This window comes from Canis lupus, chromosome 11 (genome assembly GCF_048164855.1).
Source record: "Canis lupus baileyi chromosome 11, mCanLup2.hap1, whole genome shotgun sequence".
NCBI classification, from domain to species: Eukaryota; Metazoa; Chordata; class Mammalia; order Carnivora; family Canidae; genus Canis; species Canis lupus.
Genome location: NC_132848.1, coordinates 6,083,860 through 6,107,976, shown reverse-complemented (window position 1 = coordinate 6,107,976; position 24,117 = coordinate 6,083,860). Strand labels below are relative to the sequence as shown.

The 24,117-nt window shown below is 37.9% G+C and overlaps 1 protein-coding gene and 1 pseudogene across 1 annotated transcript in view; one reads left to right on the top strand and one right to left on the bottom strand.

Annotated features, from left to right (window-relative positions):
* The window catches only part of LOC140600496 (uncharacterized), a 94,006-nt gene extending 74,999 nt beyond the window's left edge, over window positions 1-19,007 (bottom strand). Inside the window, exons 1-3 of the mRNA XM_072768767.1 lie at window positions 18,778-19,007; window positions 18,233-18,720; window positions 17,801-17,854 (exon numbers count right to left, since the gene is read on the bottom strand). Coding sequence (XP_072624868.1) covers window positions 17,801-17,854; window positions 18,233-18,720; window positions 18,778-19,007 — 772 coding nt within the window. The remainder of the gene's footprint in view (window positions 1-17,800; window positions 17,855-18,232; window positions 18,721-18,777) is intronic.
* Window positions 19,008-19,616: 609 nt separating this feature from the next.
* On the top strand, window positions 19,617-22,989 carry LOC140600495 (60 kDa heat shock protein, mitochondrial-like; annotated as a pseudogene).
* Window positions 22,990-24,117: the final 1,128 nt, after the last annotated feature.

Genomic DNA, 24,117 nt, shown 5'->3' with positions numbered 1-24,117 from the left:
GAGAATTCAAATCAAGGCTTTCTCTTTATTAAGCATTTTCCTTTCATCTCAAGTGGCTAGTGTCTCATGATGTACATCCAGGCTCTATCAAGACTTGAATAAGCAACTCTCTCTTAAATCAAAGCAGAATTAATATGCTTCCCTGAACATAATGATTTGAGCTGAACTGAACTTTTCCCGACTGGTTGTTGCAAACAAAAGCAAAACCACTAATCTGAGTCTAAATGACTTTTTTTTTTTAAGATTTAACAACAATAAAAAATAAAAGTATATCACAAAAATTCTTTATTAGTTTAGCTAAGCTGCTGGTTATAATTTATTCACAGCTGGGCATTTGACTGCATTGGCTAACTTGAGCAATTATGTTTCCATCACTGTTACAGGAATACCTCCCACTTGCACCTGACTTCTGGAACTCGGAACTCTTAAGCGTGCAAGCAGGAAAGGAATCAGTCTTATGCTTAGAGTCAGAATTCAGATGTCAATCCTAACACTACCACAGAACACCTGATTCTTTTCTCTTGTTCCTGTTTTTTCCCCCTTTACCAGGAAAAAAAAATAATTAAATTCTGGTGAACTGAGGATTATTTTTCTAAATTGTCATTGTTCATCACATACTTGCTGCACTGACTCCCTAATTACTGACAAATAGAAAGGACTAGGGTGCGGGTGTGTGAACATTTGTTAAAGAGGTAAAGTAGACTTTTTCAAGACCATCACAATAGATAGATATAGTGACAGCTGCAACGGGATTTGGCAGTGGCGGAAAGAGATTGGCTCAACCCCACATACGGCCTGGATAAGTAGAAATTTATAGCCATGGAGCAAGGTAGAGGTCATTGGATGGGAACTTACTAAGAGGTAACAAGAGTAAGGGGAGATTTTGGCTAACCCCACCTAATGTGATCAGACGTGGCCTGAGGGAAGGGGGAAGACAAGGAACTTGATTAGATATTAAGGATGATCAGACATTGAGAATGGAGGGTTTTTGCTAAACTGACTTAGCAGGATTCTTGCTAGAACTGGAATTTACAAGAAAGTATAGAGATGAGCTGAGAAGGTTCAGGAATCTGACTAAAAGTGTGACCGAGCAAAGAATTTTTGTCCCCAGTGAAGCCAGGACTGGAAATAGTTGTGATTAGCTGTTTCTACATTTTTGGCAATGGAAACCGCATTAATGAAGCAATCTTGCTTTAAATCCAAGTAAGCAAAGAAAGTGCTGCAAAACAAGACTAGGTAATACATGTTATTTATTTATCTAAATAAAAATCTTTTTAAAAACTTTCCATATCCATAATACAAGAAATATAAATTAATTTCCCTAAAATCAAAATAATAATCAAATGTGTTTTTCTGTGGGAAGAAAGACAGCAAATTTATTTGGTCTGCCATCTGTTTGTCTCATTTTACTGAATATTCTTCCTAGAAAGAAAGTAGATGGCCTGGTCTAATTTCTTTGTAAATATGTTGATAGCTTACTTCCTGATAAAAAGACTAATGACATTTGCTAGAAGACTCCCTATCTGTGAAATACTCTTAGCAAAATGTCTATAGTTTAATACTAATTTTGCTAAGAAGGAAGGGAGGGAGGGAGGGAGGGAAGGAGAGAGAGGGAAAAGAAATAGAAAAAAAGAAAAAAGAAAAAGGAAATCCTAGATTAAATTGAATTTGATGCATGGCTTCCCCCAAAGTGTCTTGTTTGCTGTATGTAGAATATACAATAAAAATTCCTTTTTATGTCTAGAATGTGAAAAAGATTTTTTATCATTTATAAATGTTGAAATTTATTAAATGTTTTTATGGAGATGATTACTTTTTCTGTTAATTTAAATAATGCCATTAAATGTTAAACTAAATTTGCATTTGGTATGTAAATTTCCTTTATTCAGGGTGCGTTGTCCTTTTGACTTATTTTTGAATTTTATTTGTTCATCTTATTTGGTAATATTGAGAATTTTATTTATTAAAGAAATTGACCTTTATTTTTTTAATATTTTTATTTTGTTTTGGCTTCAGAAACATTTGATGCCTTCATAAGATGAGTTAGGAAGAGGTTCTTTGTAAGTTTATTTTGACTAAGAGATTCATTTAAAATTGATGCTATTTATTAAATATTTCAAATAATTTATCACTGAATAGACTTTTCTTTGTAGGAAAGGTTTTATTTATATTTCATATTTCTTTAATACCTACAGGACACAGAGAGTTTTATTCCTTTTTGTTTTTATCATATTTTTAATAAATATGTCCATTAAATTTTTAATTTTAAGTTGTGCATATTATTTTTATATTTTAAAATACTGAAGTAGCAATATTTTTTTCATTCCCAGTATTGACAATTCTTATTCTTCTATTTATTTATTAACAAATCCTTTTTTTTTTTTTAAGATTTTATTTATTCATGAGAGACAGAGAGAGAGAGAGAGAGCCAGAGACACAGGCAGAGGGAGAAGCAGGCTCCATGCTGGGAGGCAGAACAGGGGACTCTATCCTGGGTCTCCAAGATCACACCCTAGGCTGAAGGTGGGGCTAAACCACTGAGCCACCTGGACTGCCCTTCTTTTTTATTTTTAATAAGACCTCCTATCAGCCTAGCAATTTAATTTTCAAAAAACATAAGTTTTGGTTTGCTGAACTTCTCTTTGTACATCTTCTCTTATGATTTCTGATTTTCTCTTTATTTCCTTTCTTTTACTTAGGATTATACTTAATGTCCCTTTTCTCTGTTTTTTTTCCTGCTTATATTTATTTTATTTAATATCCTTTTTCTAGATTATCAAGAAAAGCTCTATTAGTTGTTTTTTTTTCTTTAGCTTTTCTTCTTTTCTAATGTAAAGAATTAGGCTATAAATTACCCTCTGCAATTGTGAGGCTTTAGCTCCCTCACAATTGTTGTCCTATTTCCATTTTCCAGTTTGAAATATTCAAATTTCTTGTTTTATTTCTCATTTAACCTATGGGTTATTCAGAAATACATTGTTTGCTTGCATAATGGATTTTCCACTTACCTATTATTCAATTTTAGCTTAATCCCACTGTTGTTAACATAATTTTTTTTGGATATGACTTTGTATTTTGAAATTTGTGTCAGCTTGCTCTTATTGAGCAGTACATGATCCATTTTGGCAAGTGCTCCAAATGCATTTGAAAATACTTTCCATTGTGGAGGTATTAGAGGATGTGCTTGTTTGTTTTTCATGCTGTTCATATTTGAATATATATAGTCAACGTGGCCTATCATTTACTGAGAGGTTTCTTTAAAGTTTCCAAATATGACTGTGAATTTATTCATTTCTTCTTTATTTCTGTCAATTTTGCCTCATACATTTTAAACCTTGTTATTACATGTATACAAACTTAGTGTTACTGTATAGATGGATGTTTAACTTAACATTTTACTACCATGAGACGTCGTATGAGATGATTTTCTTTTTAAGATCAGCAGTGATTTTTGCCTGAAATTCTTACATGACGTTGACGTTACTAAATTGGCTTTATTATTTCTACTATGTGGATTATCTTTTCCTATTCTTTTATTTTTAACATTTCTGTTTCTAATAGTGAAGGCAGAGCCTGGATGGAATGTGACTTTTTCCCTTTGCATGTGTTCCTTAATTCTCAATCTTCTACATGTATATTTGTCTCGTGGTAAATAATACGGAAACATAACATTTACTTCATAATGTATTTGTAGAAGAAGGCAAAGAAATATTATTGACTGTATAACTATAAGAATTTACGGATATCACAGATCACTGCTCAAACTTAAAATTTCATAATATTGTCAGAAATTTAAGCACCCTTTCAAATAACACAAAGCTTAAGCTACACACTTTGCCATTCAGAGAATTTAAAATAGATAAAATGGTTTTTTAAGTCATGCTTGAGAAGGATTGCAAAGATGAACCGAGAAAAAAACATATGATTGAAGTAATATAAATTTGACAGTTCGATAGAGAAGTAGTGTAATTGAGCAGTTCAGAGAATATAAAAAGCTTTAAGATGGAATGTTTATAATTTAGATAACTTGAATATGAATGAAGTTGACAAGCACAACCTTTTACTAGTATCTCCTTTGATGCTAAGCACAGAACACTTTGCAGAAGCATGTACTAATTGACCTCACTACCTACAATATGATAATGCAATATTTTATTTGAAAAGCTGAAACGAGTCAGAAGGAGTGGTTTACTTTGTGAAAAAGAGTATGAAGAATGTGCCCTTCAACCTTTTTATCAATAAAGTAAAAAGTCTTTTTTGTCATCTCATTATGTCTCCAAATGACTTGACATTTAGCAGCTTAAAACGCAACTGGCACTAAACATTAAGCATTCATCAAAGAAAATTCAGATCAAATATTTATATTTCACACTCTAAAGAAAAAATTGTTAATAGCACTAAACCAGTGATCTCAATTACCAAAGGAAATACCGGATTGTTGGATATGGAATGTTGACAGGTCTACCTTTACAATCTTGTCCAGAATCCTTTCCCTCATCTGCTCTGTGCCCAGATGAGTTTTTGTTCTCCACGATGGAATTCTGACTGCATCTGACTCTTTGTTACTCAACTTCTCACACATGTGGGAAAAGAGACACAAACGTACACCAGAGAAATACTGCTCTGTTCCAAATACAGTTTTAAAAATATTTTTGTGGAAAAAAAAATATTTTTGTGTTCTTGGTTTTATGATAAACTGATTAAAATTTTGAACTTGTGAGCCTACTAGACCTGAATGAAAATCTTAGCTCAGCCATATAGAAGTTGAGTGAAATTGGAGATCTTATTAAAAATCAATGATTTTCTGTTTTCCCATGGGTAAATGGGAAAGATAATAGCTAATTTATGAATTGCTATACTGTGATGGTTACTTTTAAGTGTCAATTTGGTTATGTTATAGTCCAATAAATATTATCAAACAATAATCTAGGGGTTGCGGTGGAGGTATTTTGCAGATGTGGTTAACATTTACAATCAGGTGACTTTAAATAAAGTAGACTATCCTTAATGATGTTGGTGGACCTCATCTAATCAGTCAAAAAGATTTAAAAGCAAAAACTGAGCTTTCCCAGTGAAGAAGAAATTCTGCCAAAGGCTGTAACAGAAATTCCTGCATGAGTTTCCACCCTGCCATCCTCTCTGCAGGTTTTGTATTCGCCAGACTTCACAACTGGGTAAGACCTTTAAATAAATTTCACAATATATTATATTTTCCTAGTGGATAGGATATATTCCTCCATTTATATGGCTTTGCTCTTGGGATCCCTGGGTGGTACAGCTGTTTGGCACCTGCCTTTGGCCCAGGGCGCGATCCTGGAGACCCGGGATCGAATCCCACATTGGGCTCCCGGTGCATGGAGCCTGCTTCTCCTTCTGCCTATGTCTCTGCCTCTCTCTCTCTCTCTGTGACTATCATAAATTAATTAATTAATTAATTAAAAAATATATATGGCTTTGCTCTTGACAGTATTTTATATTTTGTTTTAAAGAGCTATTAATAATTTGTATGAAGTCTATTCTTAAATATTTGTTACTTTGAGTAATTTTAATAGTTGTTCATATATTGGTTTCTTGCTTCTGGTCAGTTTATTTTCATATTTTGGACCTTCATCTACCAAGCTTATAAAATCTTTTATTGAATCCTGTATTTATTTAGCTATTCTAGATAAAAATAACAAATTTTGGTTAGAATGAAAGTTTTACTTCATTTCTAATATTTACATTTTTGTTCATTTTTCTTATTGTGCTGTCTAGTACCCCCAGTACAATAATAAAAGTGACTGTGAGACTACTGTCTAGTTTCTGATCACAAGAAGAAAACTTTCAACATCTCATTTCATCATCTACTATGATTTTGAATATAGTTTGTTATATAAAATATAATATCTTAACGTAATTTTCTTCTATTTTTAATTTGCTGAGAAATTTTAACAAAAATTGAGTTTGCATTTTAACTATCCTTGTTGTATCTTTATTGCCGTAATTGTGTATATTTCCTCATTCTGCTAATCTGGTGAGTTATGCTGATTGGTATCTAAGTGTGAAAACAAAATCACATTCCTAGAACAAAACCAACCTTGATGCAACGGTAATCCTTTTCAATTAGTCTTTAATTTGGTTTGTTAATATTTAAAATTTTTAATTCTATGTTCATCAGTTAGCCCGGGTTTCTTTTTAATATGTTTGTCTTTTCATTGTTAAAATTAGGCTGGTCTCATAGAGTTTTACCCTAAAAAAAGTATATGAAAAGGTTTATGTAGGATTGGCCTTCATTTTTTTCCTTATATGCTTAGTAGAATTCATTAATGACATTTCCTAGGCCTAAATCTTACTTAGTGGGATTGAAAATATATATATTATATATTTAATCCCTTTATTGTTTATAGAACTATCTAGATTTTTTAGTCTTTATATTTAAGATTATATAATTGCAATTTACTCAAACTTATCTATTTAATCCATAAATTTATTTACATCCTTTTAAAATGACATTTAATAATGTTCCTTTTCCATTTCTGGTATTAGTTGTTCTCTTACTTCCTTGACGCAATAATTCACCAGAGATTTATCAGTTTTACTAGAATTTCCCCAAAAAACTCTTATAATTTGACTTTTATTATATTTTCTTCATGAATTTCTATTTCTTCTCTTACCTCTTCCTCCTTTATTTGCATTGAATTTGCTTCTCTTCTATATTCTCTAGATACAGTCTGTCCCATATGAGTACTTTCTCCCTTCCTCTTTCTTTCTCTCTTTTCATGGTCATTTTCTCCTCCGTTGTAGGAAATAGGCCATTAAATCCATCCATTGAGTTTTTAAGTTTGGTTATTATATATTTCAGCTGTGAAGTTCTTGGTTTCTGCCACCAGTTTTTAAAAATATATTTCTAAAATACTATAGTTATTTTATATATGAGTCTTTTGACTCATTATCTAGAACTACTATAAATCTATTTTTATATTCTGTAACTTGCTTTTGTTCATGTTGTTCCTTTCCCCTTCTGGGTGGTTATTTTTTTAACAGAGCACCAAATGTCTGTGAAAATTGAAGCAGTAACTTGAGGTACAATACATCATATTAATCTGTGAGGCATTTTGTCTTTGCTTTCACCATGTACTGGGGGGCACATTCAGCCTGCAATCACTTAACCCAATTTCAGGAATTGAGATTTGAGCAAATGGGTTCACCAGGGTTCCCTCTTATGTTCTCAACACCAATTTCTAGTGCCTTAGCCAAACAACCAAGTTAAAACTTTAACTCAGCTTCTTAATCTACTTACTTTCCTGAAAAATCATGACTTCAAAACAGGTCAAAGGGGCATGAATTGCTAGTCTCATCTCGCTGGACTTCCATCCTGTCCAGATCTGGCCTTTATTTATTTCTCCACTCTCTTATTAGGTATCTGGTATCTTCAAGCTTATGTGTCATACACTTTTTTTAGTCAATGGTTGACTCTCATTGGTCTACCAGTATCCAAAGACCATATACTCCCTTTGACTCCCTGAAGAGATCTTTAATTACCTGAGAACATGACTTTTGGATAAAAATGGGTGCATAATTTGGTATTCCATTTAACTATGAATCAGTCTTTGAAACATGTTCTTCACATGGCTATCAGACCATTTAGTTTCTCCCCTGATTATCTACCTATGGCAATGCCTTTTCCTCTGTCTTTGATAGATACTATTTCCTTAACATTTCAATTCCCCAGACCTCTGCCTCTTAACTTCTCTTTTTTTTTTTTACCTTTACTGACCACTTACTTGATGAGCTCATTCATATGCCTTTATGTGCTATTTTTATGTATATTTTTGCACATTTCAAATTTATACCTTCAGTCAGAACTCCCTTCTGATTGTTCTGCTCAGAATTACCTACTAGGTATTTCCAAATTTATTCAATTTCCTGACAGAAACTCAACATGCCCTAACTAAACTATTGCTCTTCTCCATATTTCAATCTGCTTTTTCAACAACTCTTCCCTTCTCAGCTATAACAAAACCCTACCAACATGCTCAAATCCAATCTTCTCTTACAGCTACACATACTGTTTCAGTACATTCTTCTGCCTCTGTTTTAGAAAAATAAAACGTCCAGTCCTTTTCTCACCATTTCTACCACTATTTGTCTGTTGTAAACCACCATCATTCTTAATCTGGATTAATGAATTAGAAGGTTTCAATGCTCAGAGCAACAGTGTAATCCTGTCAAAACATAAATCAGATCACATAACTTCTTAAAATACTCCAAAGAACTTCCTCTGGCACTTTAGGGTCAATGTGAAAGTCTTTTCAATCATTTAACTCCCTGATATATTTCACATGCTACTTTTCTTCTTTTTCCAAAGTCCAAAGTTCCCTTTAGTGCATCAAATATTTAAATAATTGCTCACTGAAAAACAATAATAAATGAATGAAATTCATAAAGATTAGATAAAATGATGCCTACTAAACATGATAAAATTCCTAGCATGCAATGGATAATCAATTGTTTTAGTCTTGTTACCTATTTTTTTTAAAGATTTTTTAAAAGTTTTTATTTATTTGAAATAGTGAGCAATAGAAAGCATGAGCTGGGGAGGGAAAGGCAGAGGGAGGAGACACAGACTCCCCATATAGCAGGAAGCCCAACTCAGGGCTTTATCCCAGGACCCTGAGATCATGACCTGAGCCCAAGGCAGACACTTAACCGACTGAGCCACCTAGGTACCCCTTTTTAAGATTTTTAAGTAAACTCTACACTCAATGTGGGGCTCAAACTCACAACCCTAAGATCAAGAGTCACATGCTCCAATGACTGAGCCAGCCAGGCGCTCCTGTTATTAACCTATTTTTAATTATATTTTTAATAGCATATTTAGGCCATGTAAGTACACTCTATTTTAAGAATATATGTCTCCATATCCTTGAATCTGCCTTACCAAGTGCCTTATCTTGAGTGACTCTACACAATATTGGTTAACTTTCTAAAACTGTAAGATTTTTATAGTCTTTTTTACCTTAGTTTCCAGCAAAGAAAATACTTCCTTGTGATTTATAAAATAACCGCTTAAAATTGTTAAGATTCTTCAGTGAGTCTATTCTGTCCTATTTCAACATCCCTATTAAAAACTAGTAGAGAGACTGTTATTGTAGAATTTGTGATTTCTATTTAACCACCATTTTGTATCCATCTGTAAATATTAAAAGACAGTTATTCATTGATTTGTCCTTATACAAAGTCCATTACCTGATCATGTTTTGACCCTTAAAGAGGTTTTCTCCAAAGATGAACACGAGATGCCCATTACAATTATCTCAGCAATATAACAAATTACTACCTCTGTGAACTTTCAGTCATTGACAATGAATGGCCTTCCAGGTTTTACTGCCCTTACAAGATTTTACAAGATTATCTTGGACACGTGTGTCGAAAGAAATGACTAAAGAGATTTCAGGTTATATTTTATCAAATGTTAGATTATTGTGTCATTGGTAATATAAAAACAGATAAAGTACTTTTTTTAAGGTTTATTTATTTATTTTAGAAAGAGAGAGTGTGTGTGAAACAGAGAGTCAGAGGGAGTGAAAGTCCCAAATGGACTATGCACAAGACAGAGATCCTGAGATCAGCACCCTGATATCGGGACCTGAGCCAAAACCAAGAGAATCTATTTCTCTTGTAACTTTGGAAACTTTCAGAGCTTTTCCCAGTTCTGAGCCTTTTAACAAGACAACATTGAGTTATTCTGTATTTTCCCTAATCTCTCTTAGAATATATAGACATGGATGCTACTATTTGTACTGCTTCCAGTTTTTTGACACAAAAGTAATCGTATTCTTGAAGATAAGGTGAAAATTGAACCTGACTATATTTCTACTTTTCTTCAAATTGGCATATTCCACAGGAGGGGGTATGAAAGAATCGTAGCCTACCATTTTTTATGTGTTTAATATTTCTTCGCCCATTCATTTAACCAACCTTTTTAAGGAGCCACTAGATCCTGTAGACTCCAGGGTAAATCACATTGTTCTTGTCTTTAATGCCCCCTGCAGTCTAATGGAGCAACTGCCACTGCTATTCTATGACTGCTTCTTCCACGAGTTATTCCAGACACAGTTCTAAATTCCTCACATATATAATTGAATGTTTTATTTCATGACATTTATTTGTAACAACAATTATGCTAGTTACGGAGACTGTCCTATAACAGGTGAAATACAATAAAGTATAGTAAGTGCTACTCTCAATTGCTGTTTTTCTATTGTTTCCAACATAAAGGAATCACAATGCATTGATAAAATGGATAATCCTACATAAAAATGCCCTATTGCATATATTTTAGGAATCATTTGGTAAAGGAGAAAAGTGAAAAACAAAATATTAGTGTTTTAAAATAATTTATTTCCTACACTAAAGAAAGATGCAAAAAAGCAACTTAGTTCCAAGGGAAATAATACAAGAGCAGCAGAAATTATTTTTGTTTTTTTTCTATTTATTTATCTCCAGTAAAGTTAAACAGCAACCCATCCCTCTACTCACCTCACCTAACACTTATTTTATCTATTGATTTCTATAAATCTTTTGTGATAGTTATTATTATTTCAAAAAGTGACAAACGAAAATAAAGTTTTGAGAGGTTGTGTGTCTCATCTAATGTTATTTAGTAAGTAACTGAATAAGAACATATATTTAGAAAGTCTAGCTCAAGATCCTGTGTGCTTAACATTAGACTATCTTAGACTCAAATCATCAGATTCATCAATTTTACCTACATGTAGACTTTGGTTAGAAAATTCAGAGAAACAGGTTTTTCTGAATGATCAGAACAGGTAAACAATACCTGAGACTATTAGACACATGTAATCACATCAACAGTGAAAAAACTACTGTGCTATATGGTACCTACAAGATCCCAAAAAAGGAAAGGTCAGGCAGTAAAAATAGACAGTGGCCTTTGGAACTAAACAACCTGGCCTTTGAATTCTCTCTGCTATTTGCAAACTGTGTGACCTTAGCCAAACCATTCGACCTCTCTGTGCATGTTTATCTTTAAAACATAGGCAATAATAGTATAAGTACCTCATGATATGATTGGCTCAGGTAATGATCTTGGGGTCCAGGGATCGAGCCCCACATCAGGCTCCCTGTTTAGTGGGGAGTCTATTTCTCCCTCTGTGCCTCCCTCTGCTAGTGCACACACACGCTCACTCTCTCCCTCTCAAATAAAATCTTTTAAAAAATGGAAAAACAATATAAGCTTCACACAATATACTTTAAATTTAGTCATTTATTTGTTATTAAAAAATGCTTGGGTTGTGGTCCCTAAGTTGCACTGTGTCCTTAATAAGAGAGCCCAGATAGATTCTATTTGGTCATAGTAACAAAAATGGTTGTGCTTCTCATTAATATCTTAATCTGTTTTTAAAAAAATAATGTTTTTAAATGGTATGGATATTGATAAACGTGTGATAATAGTGGGTGATTACTTTTTAGTGTCAACTGCGAGGAAACTCAGAGCCAAAGTTTCTACTCCTTTCTCAGAGGTTACTTTTTTTCTTAGGGTAACACTACCTGCTACAATATTTCATTTCTAATTTTCATGTCCCTACTCATTATTTCTATCTTTTTTCAATTTTAAATAGTGTTGTATTGCTGTTTCCAAGTTTTGCAGATAATAAATGTTATGCATTACAAAAAGCATCAGCTAACAGTTACAGATAACTTTCTCTGAAACAGACACAATGATAAATGCCATATGTATATTAACATATTCAAATACATCAATTAATCACCGTAACCTTTGAATTACATTGTATTATTATTAAGATAAAACAAGAGACATGCTCTTTTGGGAGTTTAAAACTGTCAAATGATGCCTTTTTTTTTTTTTATAGATGTAGTGTTTAGAAAATCAGGTTGCCAGCAAATAAAATTTTTTTTAATCCTTCCTTTCCAATATGTATTTTTTCCTTTCTTTCTTTCCTTTTCTTTTTTTCCTTTTTTTTTAATGTATCACACTAAAACCTTCAGTAAAATGTTGAATAGAAATGGTTAAACATCCATCCATGCCTCATCCTCCCTTTTTTATCTTAAGATTTTTTTTTTTTTAATTCATGAGAGACACACAGAGAGAGGCAGAATCACAGGCAGAGGGAGAAGCAGGGTCCCAGAGGGGAGCCCCATGTAGGACTGGATCATGCCCTGAGCCAAAGGCAGACGCTCAACCGCTGAGCCACCCAGGCATCCCCATGCTTCATTCTCAATGTCAAGAAGAAGACATGCAGTCTTTTACCATTGAGTCTGATGTTTAGCTGTGGGTTTTACAGATATCCTTTATCAGGTTGAGAGTTTTTATCCTGAAAAAAGGTTAAGTTTTGCCAAATGCTGCTTATCTTTCTACTAAGGCAATTACAATGTTTTTCTTCTTTAGTCTGTAGCTACAGTGAATTACACTGATTTTTAATATTGAATTGATTATTGTATTACAGGATAATCCCCACTTGTCATGATGTATTAATCTTTAAATATATTACTGGATTTGATATGCTTTTGGTTAAGAACTTTTGTGTTTAGGTCTAGGAGATTTTATCCTTACACAGTCTGCCTTGTAATGTCTTCATTTAGTTAGGGTTTCAGAGTAATACTAGTCTCATAAAATGCATTGCAGAGTATTCCTTCCTCCTCAGTTTTCTAAAAGTATCCATGTAATATTGTTATTATTTAACAATTACTTGGTATAATCATTCATGAAACCATCTAAGGGTAAAGTTCTTTTTATAGAAAGTCTTATTTTTGCTGTGAAAGCAATTTCTTCAATACATACATGGCTACTCCTCTATCTCATTTTTTCTTGAGCTTTGATAATTTCTGTCCTTAAAGGAATTTTCCCACTGACTACTCAGTTTATATCTTGATTATAGCAATGGTTTCTTACTTATATACATATTTAGAAAAAATCATCAAATTGTACCTTTTATATGCATGTAGTTTATTGTAAATCACCTATACCGCAATAAAGCTATAAAAGAAGAGCCTTGGGCAGCCCGGGTGGCTCAGTGATTTAGCGCCACCTTTGGCCCAGGGCCTGATCCTGGAGACCTGGGATCGAGTCCTACTCGGGCTCCCTGCATGGAGCCTGCTTCTCCCTCTGCCTGTGTCTCTCCCTTTCTCTGTGTTTCTCATAAATAAATAAAATCTTTAAAAAATAAAAGAATAGCCAACCATAATAATTTCATGCTATTCGACCTATTATCATCTCCATTTCACAGAAAAAGAAACAAAAATACTGGAATATAAAACAATTTCTCTAAAGTCAAAAAGCTAGTAAGTTATAGGGATAGGATTTGACTGTATAGAATGTCTGCAGAGCCTGAACGCTTATGTACTATTTTATATGGCCTCTTTATGTATTTGTTTTTTAAATTACATTCCCCAGCCACCCTTCTCCCTTTATGTTTTTTTTATATTTTACTTGCTATCATTCAAGATAAACATATTTATATTTAATCAATTATTCAATTTTACTTTCTACTAATGGGTCCTATTGAAACTATACCACATTATTTTCATCTACCGAAGGTACATTATAGATCAAATTAATTTTTTAGTTTACTTAAGGACATAAATTCCTAAATAAGCTCACAAATCAACATATGTACCTATGTAGCAAAATTTGATTGTTATTTACAGGTAATGTATCTGAGAGGAAATTGTCCTCAGATTGGGAAGTACCTATTACCACATACATTTTCTCATATATATTGTTTATATATCATAATAGGAGAGAATCCTCAGTCCTCTCATGTACTTCTCTAAGGGTTAAGGCCTATTCCCAGCGTAATAATTATCCCACTTTATTATAATTAGTGATGTATTGGACAATTTCTTTTACTGATTAGACAAAAAGTCCTTTAAAAAAAGGGTTGTTATATTGACACTTGTTTAACCAGAGCAAGAACATTAAAAAGGTTCGGTAACAATCTGTACAATTAATTAACGTAAAGATGCATGTTTTGGAGAGAAGCCTTATAGACCAAGAGCAAATGTTACTAAGTCAAGTCAATATCCTGATCCACTTGGATAACAAGAACTATGAAAAACTGAGCTGAACTTGAGTAGATGAAAAGACCAGGTTAGGTAGCATGATGCAGCTACATACTGGAAAAACATCTGTCCAGTCTCTCAAGTGCAAAAAAAAAAAAAAAAATCATTTCAAAGAACAATTTTGTGCTGAGTTCACTGTGCCAAACATATATACATTCTACACAGTGCTCCTAGAAAATGTAACCTTAAAGTACACAGGATTTTGTATTGAAGCAATAATTTGAAGGTTCCCACATATATTAAGAGCACAACTTTTACATAAAAATGTCATATTGCATACACGACATTTCAATTTTTTCCTTAATATAAAACAATTGATTAGAGAAATGATTAGGGTTTTCTACTTCGAAATTCCTCAGACGAATAGAGGCCCATATATCATAAGGTTTACAAATCTTAAATGATAGCATCACATGAAAAGAATTAAAAATCTTAAAAATTTACTTAGTTTTATTCAAAGCAAAAGTATTATTCCTTGAGGTATAGGAATTCCTGTTATTATTAATAATCTGCAACTATTATCACCATCTTACTTAATTATCCTTTCCTTTAAATCAACTTAATCTTATTTTCCTTTCGTTTTGTCTTTTTTCTTAATTAATATCCAAATACCTACTGGGATACAAATAGCCCCAAAATACTCTGCTTGTGAAACTCCCAAATTATTAAATGTAATTTTAATTATGATTAACTAGCATGGGTAAAATATTCATCACAATGGGAATATAATAATCCAATTACACCTAAAAAACTGTTTGACTCAGGTATTTGCCTGTCACATGCATTTATTTCTAAAGCATCAAATATTCCTAAGTAATTCTAGCAATTTTCTGTGAACCTGACAGAAATAAGAAACTCCAAGTACCATGTCTCTAATCTGCTACTTGTCTTCTATCTCTGGGTGAGTTTTAATCATTTGCAATTAATGTAATTGTGCGTTTACTATAAGTGTGCATAAAGAACCATGAACACAATGTTCTATTTGAAGGTGAGAGGAAAAAAAATCACCTCCTGGAAATTTTCAAAGAAACTATTTAAGGACTATTTCCACAATTATTAGACTCCTAAGTCTGATGCAGATAGAAAATGGGCTGACTGGGGAGAAAGTTTTATTGATAAGAACTCTTTGGTAAGAGCTCTTCCAATCTGTGAGCATTACAGAGAGTAGTAGAGTCTGATGCCTCTTCACTTCAAACTCAGAGGGATGGTTGAAATGATGCATTTTTGGCATTCATCAGGACACGGCTTAGGCCAGCATTTCATCTAAACCACATTCAGCCGCACAACAGTGTGTGTATAGCCCAGAGGTTCTCACCACCCCTTCCCCAGGTTTGGCTAATTTGCAGAGCGACTCACAGAACTCAGAGAAAACATTTTGCTTACTAGATCACCAATTTATTATAAAAGAATATACCTCCGGAATACCCGGATGGAAGAGATTCATAGGACAATGTATGCGATAAGGGGCATAGAGCCTCCCTGCCCTCTGGGAGCACCATCCCCCAAGCATCTCCAGGTGTTTACCAATCCAGCGATCTAAACCTCATCATTTCGGATTTTTTTTATAGAGGCCTTGTTACTTAGACATGATCAACCACTGACCACCATCAACTGAATCAAACTCCAGGCCCTCTACCCCTCAGGGACTGAAAGTTCCAACCCTCTAATCACATGGCTGGGTCCCCTGGCAATCTTAGGGTTCCCCTTTAGTATTAACTCAGTAACATAAACTCAGATGTGGTTGAAAGAGGTTATGAATATTAAGACAGTTTTATTGCTCTTAGCACTTAAGAAATCCCTATGGCTTTAGGAGCCGTATGCTAAAAATGGGAACAAAGACCAAATATATATTTCTTACCATGTAAGTCACATTATTCCGATGTGTGTCTATTAAAGGATGGAGAAATTCCAGCAGTAAAGGAACTGACTGGGATGAAGGCAGATATCTAAAGATTGGGATAAACTGCACTCGCATAGGTCAAAGAAATTGTAGACAAAGGAGTATACAGGGAATCTTTGAGTGTCTGGAGGAAAGACTACTTAATACAGTCAGCTTTAAGTATCATCAGGTCCAGGGAGTGAGAACTAGCTTCCAGGGGGATATTTTTTCCTGCTTTTTTCCTAATTCTCTCCACAAAAACTGGGTAATAAGATTAGACATGGGGGGGGGCGGGGCACCTGGGGGGCTCAGTTGGTCACGAGTCTGCCTTTAGCTTAGGTTATGATCTCAGGGTCCTGGGACCCAGCACTGGGCTCCCTGCTCAACGTGGAGCCTGCTTCTCCCTCTTCCTCTGCCCCTTCCCCCACTTGTACACTCTTGCTCTCTCTAATACATTCTTTAAAATATTTAAAAATTAAAAAAAAAAGAGAGAGAGAGAGAACAGAAGGAGGAAAAGGAGACGCACAGTGGGGAGAAAAAGACGATGGAGCCTTGGCCCTCATTCCAAGTAAGGCTTCTATTGACAACAGGCTTGAGCAAGTTGAGAGGAGGTTAAACCCATTAAGATGGGTTCGAGTTCGCACTGATAATTTGTGCTCCAAGTGCCCTTTTTTTTTTTTTTTAATTTATTTATTCATGATAGACATAGAGAGAGAGAGAGAGAGGCAGAGACACAGGAGGAGGGAGAAGCAGGCCCATGCCGGGAGCCTGACGTGGGACTCGATCCCGAGACTCCAGGACCGCGCCCTGGGCCAAAGGCAGACGCGAAACCGCTGAGCCACCCAGGGATCCCCCCAAGTGCCCATTTCTTAACTGAGATGATAGTTGTTAAGTTTTAGGAGAGGCATTGTTTGGGTACTCAAGGAAACAGACGCCAAAATTTTATCTATTGGGGCAAACTTTTTATGAAGAAAAAGCATTAGAGCCAGAGAGGGCTCGGGGAGCCTCCAGACTTGGCAGCAAGGCCACAACCGGGGGGGGGGGGGGGGGTGGGAGGAGGGGGGTCCCAGCCTGCAGCACATCTCTAGGAGGGCGTTCTCCAGGCAGATGGAAAAATCTCTGAGCCCAAGTTGCTCATATGGGGCGTTAGGATAGGATCCCTGCTGGGAGCAGCCCGTGGGGGTCAGCGATGGATTCAAGGGGCCACAGCTGGCGGCTGCCAGAGAATTGAGCCCTTGGCCACAGTCAGAGATCTCAGGGACGCAGATTCACAGCCACCGAAGTCCTGCGCTGGTCTGAATTTTCACAGGAGCAACGGGCGGTGACTGCGACCGAGCAGGTGTTAAAGGAGCCGAGGGAGGCAGAGAGGGGTTTAGCGGCATCAGGGGCACCCGCCCTGCACGCACCTGCAGCCCCGCCCCCGCCCCCGCCGGCAGCATCTCTTTTAGCAGGAGACCCCGCCACGGGGCACCACGTGGCGCCCATCTACCCCCCCCCCCCCAGCAGGAGGGCCGGTCCCTCGGTTCACCTGCGAACACCACCGGCCGCGCACGTGCTCCCGGACCCCGGGCCGCAGGGCGCAGTGACCCGGGCTCGGCTCCGGACTGAGTCGCTGCTTGGTGCGTCCCTGCAGCCGCGGCCACGCCCAGGGCTCCCGAGGCGCGGGGCGGGGCACACGGTCCAGCCCCCCCGCCCCCGGGACAGCGGGCCCGACCCCCCGACCCCCGCCACGACCCCCAACCCCCGGGACAGCGGGCCCCGCCCATCCCCCTCCTCCCCATCCCCCCTCCTCCCCATCCCCCCTCCTCCCCATCCTCTCCCTCCTCCTCCACTGACCTGATGTTGCGCCTCGAGCTTCCAGCCTCCTTGTGATTCCGAGTCGGAAAGAACCTTTGAACGACGAAAACCGAAAAGGCTTTTTAATTCTAACTCCTGTTTCCAGACTTTTGTTTTGTTTAAGTCACGAATGCCACTTTCTCGCATCTGAATGGATCTTCTGAGCCTAAAGCCGGGGCCGGGGGCCGTGGAGGGAGCGCAAGGCCCCCAGGAGGGCGGCGCGGGAGGAGCCCGGGGGGGAGGGTGCGAGGGGGGAGCCGGGGGGGGGGAGCCGGGGGGGAGGGGGGGCAGAGGAAGCCGGGTGGTGAGGTCAGGGGGGCGGGGGAGAGGTCACGGGGCCGGGAGAAGGGCAGGCGACGAGGGAGAGATCACGGGCAGGGGAGGTCAGGGGCCGGGGGGCCGGGGGCGGGCAGGGGCTTCCGAGGCACCGACCTGGGGGCGCAAGGTGACAGGTGCGCGTGCAAAGCTGCAGCGGCCCCTGCGCCGCCCCAGCTGCCGTCCGCGGAGCCGGGGCCCCCAGCAGCTGCGAAGGGTCTGGAATGCGCCCCCTAGGGCCGCTAGAGCCTGTTCCTGGAGCCTTTTCCTGGAGGCGCAGCTGCAGGGCCTCTTCCGCTTGGGGCCCAGCGCGGCAGCAGCCCGCAGCAGGGCGGGGTGGTTCCTCCGCCTTTTTCGTTTTTGCTGCCTTCAAGACGTCGTAGGCCGCGCTCGGTGCTGGGGCTGGGGGGCCGCGGCCTGCACTGGCTCTGATCCTCCCCCTTCCCCGCGCAGGACAAAGCAGAGCCCTTCTCCGCAGCAGGGGATGCCGGTGGGAGGCGGGGGCCCGGCTGCGGGGGCGGCCTCGGGCCTGCACGTGCCCCCTGGGAAGGGAGATTGGCGCCGCGTGATGAAGGACTGGAGTCCGCGGGCAGCTTTCCTCCACCCTGAAAGGGGCAGGGAGGCGTCAGAGGGGCCGCCCCCGCCGCTCCTGGCTGCGGAGCCTGGGGGCAGAGGCCGAGAGGAGCGCGGTCGCCACTGGGCCCCCCGGGTCCTTTGAGGCGGCCGCGCTGGGGCGAGGGATGGGACGGAGCCCGCGGCCCGGTCGCAGCTGAGGTGGGAGAGGGCTACTGCGGGGTGCTGGAAGTTGCAGTGTTTCTGTTTTAAGGGTTTTCTTTCTTTGTGCAGTTGGGGTTGGGGAAAGGTGGGTGGGGGCAGCCTGGCTTCCCAGCATCACATGGTATCAAAGTCGTGACTCTAGAGGAAGTTGGCAGCCAAGTTCCAACACCCCCCCAAGCCCCCCCCCCCCCGCCCCCTCGCAGAAAGTCCTGGATCACCAGGTTCTCTGAGAGGCCCAGGGCCTTCAACCTCCTTATAAATTCTTTCTACTGTGGCTTCGCCTAGACGTAGTTTATGTGCAGCGCCTCCTTCCCCGTCCACCTACCCCACCCTCCACATTTGACATGTCTGCTGGCTCCCCAGGGGTCCCATTCAGCATCTGGATGAGCTGCTCCGGTTGTTGGCTAATTTGCTGCAAAAGCTGAGAGTTTTTGTGGCCCACACTTGAAAGAAGAGATGGGCACGGATTTTAATTTTTTTAATTTTTTATTTATGATAGTCACAGAGAGAGAGAGAGGCAGAGACACAGGCCGAGGGAGAAGCAGGCTCCATGCACCGGGAGCCTGATGTGGGATTCGATCCCTGGTCTCCAGGATCGCGCCCTGGGCCAAAGGCAGGCGCCAAACCGCTGCACCACCCAGGGATCCCTGGGCACGGATTTTAACTCCCTACCGACATTCCACATCAAAACCAACTTCATGGAGTGAGAGGGTATAAATGAGCAATGAGCATTTCCCAGGCAAGTATTTTGTTTGTTTGCTCACTTACGCTGGCAGGTACAGGATGACCTTTAATGGGTGATATTTTATTCATACATTGTTACCTATATTCTAACCAAACTTTTATGTGGGAGGCATGGATCTGACCACAGGGGAGGCCGCAGTGAACAAACAAAAACAAACACTCCTGTCTTCCTCTTATGCTTACATATGATTTGGGAAAAAGAAACAAATTTAAATTATGGAAGGACTACTTTCATTTTTATGTATGAATTATATAATTTATACAAAAAATTATATAATTTATACATATACATATATACACATACATTAACACATGTTAAATACACTTTGGACTTTAGGAAACAGGCTTTAATGTCATTGGTTAGATCGATATTAAAAAAAATACACGGGCAGCCAGGGTGGCTCAGCAGTTTAGCACCCCCTTCTGCCCAGGGCTGATCCTGGAGACCCAGGATCGAGTCCCACGCCGGGCTCCCTGCATGGAGCCTGCTTCTCCCTCTGCCTGTGTCTCTGCCTCTCTCTCTCTCTCTCTGTCTCATAAATAAAATCTTTTAAAAAATACACATTTACACAATAATTAACTAGGAAACTAGGTTTTACTATAACACAAGATAAGGCCATTTTAAAACTTTTGTTTGAAAACACTGCATGCTTTTCTGCCATGGAAAAAGCTTATTAAAGCAAAACTAATTATTAGTAACAACATATTGTTTGAAATAAAATACAGGGGCTCCTTAAGGTTGTTGAACAAGGACACAAGCAGTAGTCCGAGTTAAGGTCAGAGGATCTCTTGATTAATGAATTTAATGAATATTATGTAAGTGAGTTTATAGGTTAAGTTTTTAGTGCACAGAAGGCTCATCACTCTATTTTTTAAATTAAGTCCCTTTCAATTCAGTTCTCAGAAACTGAGGGTAGATAAAGAACTGACTTCTTCATGGGTCAGGGATAATGCCTAGTGTATAACTTGCACATTTTATTTGTAATCTTCATCAGTTCTTAATTTGCAACTATAAATATTGACCCTTTACTCAACAGAAAATTGTGTTCAAATATATCTTAGGGCATGAAATAATGTTTCTAATATAAATATGAGATGAATTTTAGTCATCTTTCCTCTTTTTTTTTTTTTTGCCTTCTCTTTAAGTGTGTTCAAATTTAAATTAGGATACCTCAGGATTAAGTGAATAACAAGGTTAAAAAAATACAGTTTTCCTTTTTTTTCAGACCCTCAAAGGGTCTCAGTGGCTGCCCACACACCACAGAAGGACTTTGATTATCCACAGACCTTTGCCAAATAAGGCCAGTATCCAAGGCGCTAGCTCCTCCTCTCACTGGGGCATGTACTAAAGATATAAAATCTCGTACAGATTCCCGACTCTTTTTTTTTTTTTTAATTTTTTTTTTAAATTTTTTTATTTATTTATGATAGTCACACAGAGAGAGAGAGAGAGGCAGAGACACAGGCAGAGGGAGAAGCAGGCTCCATGCACCGGGAGCCTGACGTGGGATTCGATCCTGGGTCTCCAGGATCGCGCCCTGGGCCAAAGGCAGGCGCTAAACCTCTGCGCCACCCAGGGATCCCCAGATTCCCGACTCTTAATGCTTCAGAGCATATACCTCTTATGCCATGCTTTAGCCATATTATGGGCCTAAGGGAAAAACAGCCATTATTGAACAGAGCTGTGGTCCCAAAATAACATAACATGGTGTGACTGTGGCAAAATCCATTGACTTAAAGGATGAATACAAAATTATTGGTGCTGAACTTGTTCGAGATGTTGCCAATAACACAGATGAAGAATCTGAGGATGGGACCACGACTGCTACTATTGTTGGCACACTCTATTGCCAACGAAAGATTTGGGAAGATTAGCAAAGATGCCAATCCGGTGGAAATCAGAAGAGGTGTGATGTTATCTCTTGATGTTGTAATTGCTGAACTTAAGAAGCAGTCTAAACCTGTGAGAACCCCTGAAGAAACTGCTCAGGTTGCAATGATTCCTGCAAATGGAGACAAAGGAATTGGCAACATCCGTTCTGTTGCAATGAAGAAGGCCAGAACAAAGGGTGTTATCGGAGCAAAGGATATAAAAATACTAAATGAGGAGTTAGAGATTATTGAAGACATGAAGTTTGATTTATATTTCTCCATACTTTATTAATACATCAGAAGGTTAGAAATGTGATTTGGGGGCACCTGGGTGGCTCAGTTAGTTAAGCGTCGGCCTTCAGCCCACATTGGGCTCCCTGCTCTGTAGGGAACCTGCTTCTCACTCCCCCTCTGCCTCCTGCTCCCCCTGCTTGGGCTCTCTTTCTGTCAAATAAATAAAATCTTAAAAAAAAAAAAAAGTATGAATTCCAAGACACCTATTTTCTATTGAATGAAAAGAAATTTCTAGTGGCGAGTACATTGCATCTGCTTCTGAAATTGTCAATGCTTACCTTAAGCCTTTGGTCATAATCACTGAAGATATTGTGGGGAAGGTCTAAGTACATTAGTTTTGAATAGGTTAAAAGATGGTCTTTAGGTTGTAGTGGTCAAAGCGCTTGGTTTTGGTGACAATAGAACCAGATTAAAGACATGGCTATTGCTACTAGTAGTACCATGTCTGGAGAAGAAAGATTAAATCTTGAAGATGTTCAGCCTCATGACTGAGAAAAAAATGGAGAAGTCATTTTGACCAAAGATGATGCTATGCTCTTGAAAAGGTGAGAAGGCTCAAGTTGAAAACTGTATTCAATAAATCATCACTGTGCTCGCTTCGGCAGCACATATATCAATAAATCATCACTTAGATATCACAACTATTAAATATGAAAAAAAACTAAAGGATCAACTGGAAAAACTCTCAGAAGGAGTAGCTATGCCTAATTTGGTGGGACAAATGGTGTTGAAATGATTAAAAAGAAAGAGATGTTCTCAATGCTATGAGCTGCTCTTGAAGAAAGCATACTTCTGGGATGACTTTGTGCTCTGCACCAGTGCATTCATTGCAGCCTTGGACTTAATAACCCGCACTAATGAAGATCAAAAATCTACATAGAAATTATTAAAAGATCACTCGAAATCTCTGAAATACCCATTCCTAAGAATGTAGGTACTGAAGGATCATTGATAATTGAGAAAGTTATGCAAAATTCCTCAGAAATTAGTTATGACACTCTATTTGGAGATTATGTGAATATGATGGAAAAAGGAATCATGGATCCAACTACGGTTGGAAGAACTATTTTATTGGATGCTGTTGGAGTGGCCACTCTATAGCAGGAACTGCAGTCACAGAAATTCTCAAAAAAGAGAAAGACCCTGGAATAGGTGCAATAGGTGGAACAGCAGATGGCGTGTTCTAATTCCTAGAATAGTACTTTACCATTATTAATGAACTATGAAGGGAAGCTCAAGGCCGTGTTCCTCATCAATAACTTCAGAGAGGTTAATTGAAGGAAATGACTAAAGAAAAGACTGGCTGATGTTTAAGAAAATCACTATAATGTTAAATTACTGGTTTCAATTGACAGTAAATAATGATTTGCTGCTGTCATTGTCCATGCTGACAAATTATTTTACATTTTTTATTTATTTTTTTATTTTACATTTTTTAATAAAAAAAATCTGTACATTCCTATTAACTAAGTACAAGAGCCATGTTCCAATGTACTGCTTTCAACTTAAATCACTGAGTCATTTTTACTACTTTTAACTATTCTGTTAGAATCAGGATTTTAATACCTGCCATCACCAGATGAGAAGTTAAGAAATGGCCTTTCTGTGAAGACTACCAATAATTGTGTACAAAGCAGAGAAATATTCAATTATGTGACAAGACTCTGGTAATAAAAATTTGTTTCGAGTTTAAATAAATTTCAATTGATTTGTAAAGAAATCGTATTCAATTTTTGGCATAACCATAAATATTTCCACAATAAATGTGAATTTTATTAGTAAATGGAATAATATTTCTGCTGATTAAAATGTGGATAGCGTGGAAATGCAATATATTTTGGTAGGTTAAAAAACTGGGAAACTACTTCTGTGTATGGTAACTGATTCTAGCAATTAATATGCCTCTCAGATTGATTACTAATGTAAAAAGATTAAAACCTTTTCATTATATTTAGAAAAAAAATTTCATGCAGAAATAGAGAAGGCATATATGTACAACCCTCAATACAATCAACCTGCATATACTAAAAATGTTAGACTCTAAAATTTTAATACTTTTAACACTTTAAGGCTGTTTAATTTCTATTATGCCAGTGGAAAAATTAAAACATAGCATATCAGTGTTAGAAGAATTCAACTATTGAAGCATCAGAAGTCCTGCCACAATTCTTTTTATTCATTTTCATTCATTTTTACTATATTAACAATTTTTCTACCATAACTATTTAGAAAGCATAATATCAAGGAAAACAGTGCTCCAGAACTGAAGAAGACATAATTCTTACCTTCCAGTTTGAAAATGTAGAAAAGGCAAA